At 42.0% G+C, this 10,927-nt stretch overlaps 1 protein-coding gene across 1 annotated transcript in view; it reads left to right on the top strand.

The window, feature by feature from the left end:
* Positions 1 to 5,805: 5,805 nt before the first annotated feature.
* Positions 5,806 to 10,927, top strand: part of LOC144689520 (heterogeneous nuclear ribonucleoprotein L-like) — a 40,532-nt gene continuing 35,410 nt past the window's right edge. The window contains exon 1 of the mRNA XM_078556664.1: positions 5,806 to 6,269. Coding sequence (XP_078412790.1) covers positions 6,114 to 6,269 — 156 coding nt within the window. The 5' untranslated portion in view covers positions 5,806 to 6,113. The remainder of the gene's footprint in view (positions 6,270 to 10,927) is intronic.

Raw genomic sequence — 10,927 nt, 5'->3', positions numbered from 1 at the left:
CTGGAATATATGTTAAGGGCTGAGTTGATTGAGATTTTTAGGATTTTGAAAAGAATTGACGGGGTAGATAGAAATGTTTTTTGCGGGTCTAGGACAAAATTACATAGCCTTAAACTCTGAGACAGGCCATCAGATATGCCAACATCATTGTCAAGACTTTAACAAAACTTTAAAATAATAATCTGCCATACTGTTTTTCCTACCGAAGTGGATAACTTCACACTTAGCCACGTTATACTGCATCTGCCATGTATCTGCCCACTCACTCAACCTGTCTAAATCGCCCTGAAGCTTCTTAATGTCCTCCTCATTGCTCACATTCCTACCAAGTTTTATGTTGTCAGCAAACTTGGAAATATTACATTCAGTTCCCTCATCCAAATCATTGATATATATTGTGAATAGCTGGGGCCCAAGCACTGATCCCTGCGGTAACCCACTAGTCACCGCCTGCCACTCCGAGAAAGACCCATGTATTCCTGCTCTGTTTCCTGTTTGATAACCAATCCTCAATCCATGCAAATATATTACCCCAAATCCCATGTACTTTGATTTTACACACTAACTTCTTATGTGGGACTTTATCAAAAGCTTTCTGAAAATCCAAATACACCATGTCCACTGGTTCTCCCTTATCAATTCTGCTAGTTACGTCCTCAAAGAACTCCAGTAGGTTTTTCAAACATGATTTCCCTTTCATAAATCCGTGTTGACTTTGTCTAATCCTGTTGATATTTTCTAAGTGTCCTGTTATCACGTCCTTTATACTAGACTCTAGCATTTTCCCTACTACTGAGGTTAGGCTAAAGGTTCTGTAATTAACTGTTTTCTCCCTCCCTCCTTTTTTAAATAGTGGGGTTATATTTGCCACCCTCCAGTCTGCTGGGACTGTTCCAGGATCTACAGAATTTTGGAAGATGACAACCAACGCATCCACTATTTCCATAGCCGCCTCCTTTAGTACCCTGGGATGTAGATTAACGGGCCCTGGGGATTTATTGGCTTTCAGTCCCATTAATTTCTCCAGCACTATTGTTTTAGTAATAATAATTTCTTTCAGTTCCTCCTTCTCACTAGACCCTTGGTTCCCTAGTATTTCTGGGAAGTTATCTGTGTCTTCCTCCATGAGGACAGAACTAAAGTAGTTCTATCCCCCTTTTTCCAATAATTTATAATTTTTTAACAAATATATTTTTCTTTTCCCTCCTATTTTTAAATTTATTTCAATCTATTCTTTCATCTCCACCTTTTAGCCCATTTCAATCCCTTCCCCCCACCCCGACTAGGGCCATCTGCCACTTGCTCGTCCTGCTTTCTACCCTTAATGTCCCCATTAGCATATCCTTTAGATAATATCACCACCGTCAACACCCCTTTGTTCTTTTGTCTATGACATCTTTGGCAGTCTCTTCTTGGCCTCCTCCTATCATTGGCCCTCTATCGAGCTCTACCTGTCCCACCCACCCCCCTCTACCAGCTTATATTTCATCTCATTTCTATATGTTTTAGTTCTGATGAAGGGTCATACGGACTCGAAATGTCAACTGTATCCCTCTCTGCAGATGCTGTCAGACCAGCTGAGTTTTTCCAGGTATTTTTGTTTTTGTTCTAGATTTCCAGCATCCACAGTGTTTTGCTTCTATATTAAAGTAGTTGATTAATTGCTCTGCCATTTCCGTGTTTTCTATTATAAATTCTCCTGTTTCAGACTGTAAGGGACCTACATTTGTCTTCAATAATCTTTTTCTTTTTACATACTTATAGAAGCTCTTACTGTCTGCTTTTATGTTCCTTGCAAGTTTACTCTCATACTCTATTTTTCCCCTCTTAATCAATCTCTTGGTCCTCCTTTACTGAATTCTAAACTGCTCCCAATCCTCAGGCTTGCTATTTTTTCTAGCAGCTTTATATGACTCCTCTTTGGATCTAATACTATCTTTAATTTCTTTTGTTAGCCATGGTTGGGCTGCTTTTCCTGTTGTGTTTTTGCACCAGAAAGGAACGTATAATTGTTGCAATGCATATATTCATTCCTTAAATATTAGCATTGTCTATCCACCGTCATGCCTTTTAATGAAGTTCCCCAATCTATCTTAGCCAACCCACGCCTCATATCTTAAACATGGAAACATAGAAAATAGGAGCAAGAGTAGGCCATTCGGCCCTTCGAGCCTGCTCCACCATTCATTATGATCATGGCTGATCATCCAACTCAATAGCCTGCTCCTACTTTCTCCCCATATCCTTTGATCCCTTTCGACCCAAGAGCTATATCTAACTCCTTCTTGAAAACATACAATGTTTTGGCCTCAACAACTTTCTGTGGTAGCGAATTCCACAGGCTCACCACTCTCTGGGTGAAGAAATTTCTCCTCATCTCAATCCTAAATGGTCTACCCCGTAACCTCAGACTGTGACCCCTGGTTCTGGACTCCCCCACCATCGGGAACATCCTTCCTGCATCTACACTGTCTAGTCCTGTTAGAATTTTATAGGTTTTTATGAGATCCCCCTCTCATTCTTCTGAACTCCAGCGAATATAATCCTAACCGACTCAATCTCTCCTCATATGTCAGTCCCGCCATCCCAGGAATCAGTCTGGTAAACCTTCGCTGCACTCCCTCTATAGCAAGAACATCCTTCCTCAGATAAGGAGACCAAAACTGCACACAATATTCCAAGTGTGGTCTCACCAAGCATAGTTCCCTTTGTTATGTCTCCAAGCCATCTTCCGAAAGGGACAGGGATACTGAGGGAGATTGAATCCCCCAGAACTGTGACTTGGGGAGGGCAAGAGTAGGAATTAGAGTTGAGTAGGGTCTGTAGTTGTAAAAAGGGAGTTACAGAAATGTAATGTAAATAGTTAAAGACATAGTTTCATGTTGGTGTTAAAAAGTAGGATGGTATACTTAGGGGAAGGTATAGTACAAAGGGTTAACAGGTGGGATATGCTAATATGTGACGTAGATGAGGATGCACCACTGACACTAGTCAGTCATGTATTAGACTCTCTCTCAAGAGAGAGGTTGGAATCATGCCAATGAGCTATGTGCCCACTATATAACCTGTTTAGATGTAGTCCTAATAAACACGTGTTAAGCAGATACCAGAGTATGTCTATAGTCTATCAAAGGGCAGAATTTTACAGCCCCATCACGGTGGGGGCAGGGCCGTAAAATGTGACGAGCCATTCAAAAGTCCATTGGTTTTGCTGGGACCAGAAAATCCTGCCAGTGGGAGGGGCCATCAAATTCTGCCCCAAGTCCCATGCTTAGGGTCCAAGACATGACCCAATCTCAGAATATTCTTCACCTATAAAATTATCCATTTCAAAAATCAGTTTTAATCCTTACTTTCACTTGTGTTATGTTCCCCAGCTAAGATTACTCCTGGACAAGCCTGATTCCGGGGTGCAACCTAGCTTGATAGATCCTAACTTTTATCTGTTTGTTTAGATACGTGGAGAGTAGCTACTGAACAGAGTCACAGGAGTCAGCTAATGAACTCTTAACAAAAGAATAAAACATTTGTTCAACAAGAAAAGGTGAACTATATTACAATACTCCTTCATCTACAACTATATCTTTACATACACAGATTTGTAAGGATCACACAAGTTATAAAAGCTATCTTACATTTTAATGTTCACAGTAAGTACACAGTCCATGTAAACCAATAGGCACCCTGTGGTCAGACACACCCCACTCTGAAACCAAGTGACAGATGCCACCTCAACCGGATGCTATGGATCTCTTCTCAACTACCCCCAGGCGCTTGTCACACCGTGAGCCAACTGGTCTCACTGAACTCCGTCTTTCACACAAGGGTTTCCAATCTCCACTCTCCAAGAACTCACTTTGGAATCTTCGCCCAAACCAACGCTTTCTCTCAGACGCCTTCTGCAAGGGTTTCAAACTCTCCTTCTGATGTTCCTCTTCCCTTGGCCACCACATACATTCAGGCTGTCTTCCACACACTCTCTCTCTCAACGACTCAGCCATCAACAGTACCACTGCTTCACATACCCATAGAAAGAATTACAGACCTTCAGTTGTTTCTTTGGATCTTCTTGTCTCTTGAAAGCTGTTTTCACTTTAAATCTGCTTTCTGCAGATTTTGTCTCTTTAAATTTGAAGCTTGGAGCCTTTTTCTCTGACCCTCACTCTTAACTTCACTTAACAGGACCTTTTCCAGGTTTCTGTCCTTCCTTTGACTAGAAGGTCTTCTTGGGACTTTCTCCTGTTCCACTCCCCTGGATTTGGGATCTTTTCTTTAGCTTGGGACTTGCCATCTGTCCCCTTTGATCCAGTCTCTCCTGGCAGCTACTTTCAAAACCAACTGAACTCAAGCAGCTTCCAAAACAAACTGCTGTTTTTCTTCTTGTGTGTGTCTTTGGGAAGGACCCGCCTCTCTGGACCCCTGTTTCTAGACAACAGCACTTTTTGCTGCTCATATTTGTTTACCTTAGCTGAAACAGTGGTAAATATCTCATTAGAAATGCAGGTACCTTTTTTAAAGTGAAACTAAAACTCAATTTGATCTTTTCTTAACACACAGATGCAGAAATACAAATCAAACCTAAACATTAAAGCTAATGCTCATTCCTAACACTTACAAAAAACAATATAACTTACTTAAACTATCTTTATTTCTAAACACATGAAATATCTTTAAACAATTTAATACAACAAATGGACAAATGTAGAGTAACAGAAAATTAGTGAATATACCAACAAAAATTTCAATTCTCCTTAGGCAGGGACACATCAAATGTGCTTTGTGCTGAAGAATGCAAAACAGTGCATGCTGGGCAGGAGGGGAAAGTTTAAAAATGAAGAATAAGTTGGGAAAAGAAACGCACTATGGAAAAAAAAGTGTTTGAGGGATTTTTATTTCACAGCAGGGTGGGGAGAACTGAATACAGAGGACGGGTCTTTATTAGCTAAATAGTGCAGAAGTGAAAAACACTACGAAGCTTGGTGGAGGAATACAGAAATTTGAAAATTAGGCAAAACATTTAAGTCAGCTCTCTAGGACTTGTGTAGTGTCCGAGCCAAGAGAAAGGCGGAGATAACACTCTGATTTCTGGCTTCATGTTTCCAGTCTCCCCGTCCCCGATACTTGAAAGGTGACGATTATAGTTCGACAGATGGGCGGTTGGAGTGGGTAAAAAAGCCAGCTTCAGGGCTTTGCAGAGCTACTCCCTGAATTGCCAACCAGCAAACCCGGTCCTGATCCATCTCCCCAACAGACAAATCCTGAAATTTCATAGCCCTCTCGTGAGATCACGAGTGAGGCTGTATTTGACAGAGAAATCATGACGATTCTTGCGACAAATTTGCGAGAGGTGGTATTTGTGGTCTATTCAGGGGAGGAGTTAAGGCACAACTCTTCATGCAAAGGGTGGTAGACGTCCTGAACTGTCTCCACAAAAAGCTGTAGATGTTAGCCCATTAACAATTTTAGATCTGAGATTAACAGATTTTTTTTGTTGTTGACCAAGGTATTAAAGGATTTGGAGCCAAAGTGGGTGAAATACAGATTAAATGGGGTAGAAGGGGTTTCAGGGGCTGAATGACCTCCTTCCATTCCATCGGCCCAACGCTGTACCTACTGAGCACCAACGGTAGGGGGCGAAAGCGGGGTGAAGGGGCAGGCTCAGAGCTGATAGCTGCGACCAATCGGGATGCGGAATCACAAGCAGCGTCTTCCCCCTTTGTTCCAGCGCCCAATCCGGACTGGCCGTCGGGGACACCTGTGGCCAATCAGCGAAAGGCTAGGAGGTGGGTGCGCGCGCCTCGAGCCGAGCCCGACGACTGCATTTTCGGGGTCGTGGACAAAAGAGCGAAGCGGCGAGTTGTTGGGAAAGAGACGTCTTTGGCTGAAACGGTTTCTTCCCCACCCCGCACCACCTTCCCCCCCTGAATCGAATCCTTTTTATTCGGTAAAAGAACTCAGTATCGAACAGTGCTTTGACCAATCGGGCCTTTAGTTTTGTGGAAGCTTCTAGTTTTCTTTCAAGTTACATAACAGCCGCGGCCTCGGTCGAAAGACTCAAGTTTCCTTCCTTACAAGTATTTTTGGAGGGCCGGTGGGAGGGGGGGGGTAAAAAAATGTCTTCGGTGGACTATTACGAGTCGACGGACTATCTGGACGAATATTACGAATCCTCCCGACACCCGTCTAAACGGCTCAAGGTCGACGAAAGCGACTCCGATTTCGACAGCGAGGAGGACGAGGGACGCGACGTTGGCGGCTCGGATGCCGGGGTAAGCTGGGAGTGGGGAGGGGAGGGGGAGGGGAGTGAGGACTGGCGGTTGGGAAGGGGGTGGGTGGGGGGAGGGGCGTTTCGAATAATCGGCGTCGGAACGTTATGTAACGTTCCGTGGAACGGGAGGGATTCGAACAAAGGAGATTAACGTTCCAAATTCCACCCCGCGCTGCGGCTCCCGCACTCTTGGTCCTTTTTTTTTAATATTTAAACACAAACACACACCACACCACTGAAATTTCATCCCGACTTTAATAATTCATAGACAGTACGCGCATAAGTGGTTTTTTTTAACAAAAATTGTTTAGCCCCGGTTCATTCTTTCGGCGTCGCCCCCTAACTCTCTTTTTAATCTGCCTTTCTTTCGCACTGCACCAAATGTGCCAGCGTGACACTTTTCTGGTGCACTGGTACCAAAGTGCAGCTGCTGCTAACCTTGTATTTCAACGCGGGTGCGAGATGTGGTGGGCTGGTGTCTTGAAACTGAAGTTCTGAAGCATGTATATATATTTGCATATTACATAAAGCGACGTCAATCTGGCACCATCGTGGGATAGTCTACCGGTTTATTATCACAAGAAATTGGTTTGGTGTGGCAGACGCTTTTGTGCATGCCTGTCCAACGAGTCGGCATACCCGTGGATTTTCTGCTTTATAATGCGGATAAAAATGTTGATGCTATATTTTTCTAGTGAGATGAAGACACCAAGGAATGGTGTCTAAAACCAAATTAAAATGTTAAACGTTTTTAAGTCCATCCTGTTTAACTACAGATGATCAATTTAATTTGAGTTTTTAAATAAATTGCATCCTGAAATAAAGATTCTGTTACAAATCCTGTGTGGGTGTATTTTTGCTGAGAAGTGTAATGTGTTACTGTAAAGCCGCTGACCCTAAAGCTCCTCAGTTTGAAAGGCCCATGGAAACTGGCTGTTGATGCTCAGTGTGAGTAAAACATGGCTGTTTACTGAGTAAATATGCCAGCCATATTGGGTGTGTGGTTAATATGGAGGGGTGGGTGAACCCGTTTTACAGTTTTTCAGCCGTATAGTCCAAATTGCAATATATGAAACATGTGAAGAAGTAACTTAATCAAAATTGTTCTGGTGTCCTGAAGTAGAACAGGTGCGGTACATCTGAGCGATGGAGATCTGCAACCTCGTGGAATGCAGGCTCACTAACCATTGGGGGCATTTTTACTTACCTTACAAACCAAGTGTTTGGAAGCGAAGGTAATGAATGTTTGCTGATTTTTTTTCCCCCTTCCCCTCTTTTGGGGACTTTCTGTCAAATGCGTTTCATATTTCCTTCTGAATGTTTTAAAATGTGAACTGCAGAGCTTTGACAGCTTGAGATTTAAATTCACACGAACTAAACCCCCATATTACAAATAAACGGAAGCAATGCCTTTATAGGCGGCAGCTCCTCAACGAGATTCAATTTTTTTTCTGACTCTAAAGGTTTGTCTGAAACTCAGGGTTTATTGAAACACCTTTTAAGCCATAAGCTTTCAGTGATTTTGGTGAAGTCGTAATACAAGCAAGGGAATACTGGGTTTTAACAAAACACGCGCATTTCATTAACTTCTGCACTGTTACTAGCTTAACTGAATTTTTTTAAGGCAACAAAAATTGGTTTGCTTTTGATAAATATGTTTAGATTTTTTTGTTTCCTTCGAAGTTCTAATGGACTAATCAAATTGGCAAGGGTAACCTTGAGGGAGAGTTCATAGAGCGTATTAGAGAGTGTTTATTGGAGCAATATGGTGTGGAACCAACCAGGGAGCAGGCTATTCTGGATTTGGTTTTGTGTAATGAGATGGGATTAATTAATGATCTCATAGTAAAGGATCCTCCTAGGGAAGAGTGATCATAGCGTGCCAGAATTTCAAGTTCAGTTTGAGAGTGAGAAAATTGAGCCCCACACTAGTGTTCTGGAGTTAAACAAAGGTAACTACATAGGTATGAGGGCAGATTTGGCTCTGGTGGACTAGGCCGGAAGACTACAAGGTAGGACAGTTGATGAACAGTGGCAGATATTTAAGGAGGTATTCAATTCCTCCTAAGTAAAATACATTCTAAAGAGGAAGAAAGATGGTAAGAGGGGGAAAAAGCATCCATGGCTAAGCAAGGAAGTTAAAGATAACATAAAGGCAAAAACTAAGGCATACCAAATTGCAAAGGTCAGTGGCAGGCTGGAAGATTGGGAAACTTTTAAAAAATCAACAGAGTGTTACTAAAAAAATAATAACGAGCAAAGGTAAATTATGAAAGAAAACTAGCAAAATGTAAAAACTGATAGCAAAAGATTCTACAAGTATATAAAAGGAAAGAGAGTAGCTAAAGTGAATGTTGTCCCCTTGGAGGATGAGACTGGGGAGTTAATAGTAGGGAACGCAGAATGGCAGAGATGCTTAATCAATATTTTGCCTCAGTTTTCACAGTGGAGGACACTAGTAACAGGTAGTGCAGAGGGTATAGAGAATGAGGAACTTAAAACAATCACCACCACTAGAGAAAAAGTACAGAGCAACTATTGGGATTAAAGGGTGACAAGTCCCCAGGACCTGATGGCCTACATCCCACGGCCTTAAAGGAAGTGGCAGCAGAGATAGTGGATGCATTCGTTATAATATTCCAAAATTTCCTGGATTCTGGAAAGGTTCCAGTGGATTGGAAAAATGCTCATATAATGCCTTATTCAAAAAGGGGGGAGGCAGAAAGTAGGAAACTATAGACCAGTTAGTTTAACGTCTGTTGTTGGAAAATTGTTGGAATCCATTATTAAGGAAGTGGTAATGGGGCATTTGGAAAGTCAAAATGCAATTCATCATAGCATGGTTTTATGAAGAGTAAATCGTGTTTGACTAATTTGCTCGAGTTCTTTGAAGATGTGACAAGCAAAGTAGATAATGAGGATCCTGCAGATGCAGTACATCTGGACTTCCAGAAGGCCCTTGATAAGTTGCCGCACAAAAGATTAATACACAAGATGAGATCTCTCTGAGTTAGGGGTAATATATTAATTTGGATAGAGGATTGGCTAACCAACAGAAAGCAGAGAGTCGGGATAAATGGGTCTCTTTCTGGATGGCAAGCTGTAACTAGTGGAGTGCCCCAGGGTTCGATCCTTGGGCCCCAACTATTTACAATCTACACTAATGATTTCAATTCAGGGCTCGAAGGTACTATAGCTAAATTTGCGGATGACACCAAAATAGGTGGGAAAGTAAGTAGCAATGAAGAAATAAGAAATTTACAAATGGATATGGACATGTTAGGTGAATGGGCCAAAATTTGACAGATGGAGTTTAATGTGGATAAGTGTGAGGTTATCCATTTTGGTCGGAAGAATAAAAAGGAGACTCATTATTGAAATGGAAAGAACCTTCAGAATGCTTCAGTGCAGAGGGATCTGGGTGTCCTCGTGCATGAATTGCTGAAAGCTAGTATGCAGGTACAGCAGGTAATAAGGAAGGCAAATGGAATTTTGGCATTTATTGCTAAAAGAATAGAGTATAGAAATAGGGAAGTGTTGTTGCAACTGTACAAGGCATTGGTGAGACCACACCTGGAGTACTGTGCACGGTTTTGGTCCCCTTAAGGATGTAGTTGCATTGGTGGCTGTTCAGAGGAGGTTCACTAGATTGATTCCAGAAATGTGGGGCTGGTCTTATGAAGAGAGATTGAGCAGTTTAGGCCCATACTCGCCTGAGTTTAGAAGGATGAGACGAGATCTAATTGAGATATGTGAGATGCTAATGGGGATCGACAAAGTAGACGTGGAGTGGATGTTTCCCCTTGTGGGGCATTCTAGAATGAGAGGCCATAGTTTAAGGCTAAGGGGTGGTAGATTTAAATCACAGATGAGGGATTACTTTTCTCAAAGGGCCGTGAATGTGTGGAATTCACTACCTCAGTGCAGTGGATGCCAGGATGCTGAATAAATTTGAGGATATAGACAGATTTTTAATTAGTAATGGGTTGAAAGGTTGTGAGGTGAGGGCGGGGAATTGGAGTTGAAGCCGAAATGAGGTCAGCCGTGATCGTAATGAATGGCGGGGCAGGCTCAAAGGGCTGAATTGCCTACAGTTCTTATGAAGTTCTATCCAGGTTCCTGCTTTTATATTTGGGGACTTGTCAGTACAAATACTGACTAAGCTATCGGCACTTTGTGCAAAAGAAAGAGGTTTATTATATAAACTGCAGAAGAAAATTATTTGTTAGCTGGTGCCTAGTTTGATTTTGAAAACAGTCTGGGACTTTAAATACTATGGAAGTAATTGAAGGTAAAGACAAAAAGCGTTCTACTACTGGCTTTTTTAAACCCAAAAAAGGCTTGTCTGGTGTGAATTGTAACAGGAAATGGAATGTACAAAAGAAACCTTTTTATATAAGTTGGAAACAGAAGTCCTGAGTGTGTGTTGAACATTTTACATTCCCCAGTGAGAGTTTTGATCTCTTTCCTGGAGGCGCACGCCCTGAAAGGCAGACTATTCTGGAAAGGATTGGTTGATTCTTCGCATTTCTAAGGCCAAATGCAGTAACTCGTCAGCCGCTCTGGTTAGTGGGTGATCATAGTTATTCAAAGTAGAATTTATGTTCCTTGTTATGACATGCTTTGTTCCTGATAATCATTTCAGATAAAATCAAAATA

Source organism: Cetorhinus maximus, chromosome 14 (genome assembly GCF_964194155.1).
Source record: "Cetorhinus maximus chromosome 14, sCetMax3.hap1.1, whole genome shotgun sequence".
Taxonomy (NCBI): Eukaryota; Metazoa; Chordata; class Chondrichthyes; order Lamniformes; family Cetorhinidae; genus Cetorhinus; species Cetorhinus maximus.
The sequence above is the reverse complement of the archived record's forward strand: the minus strand, read 5'-3'. Positions and strand labels throughout refer to the sequence as shown.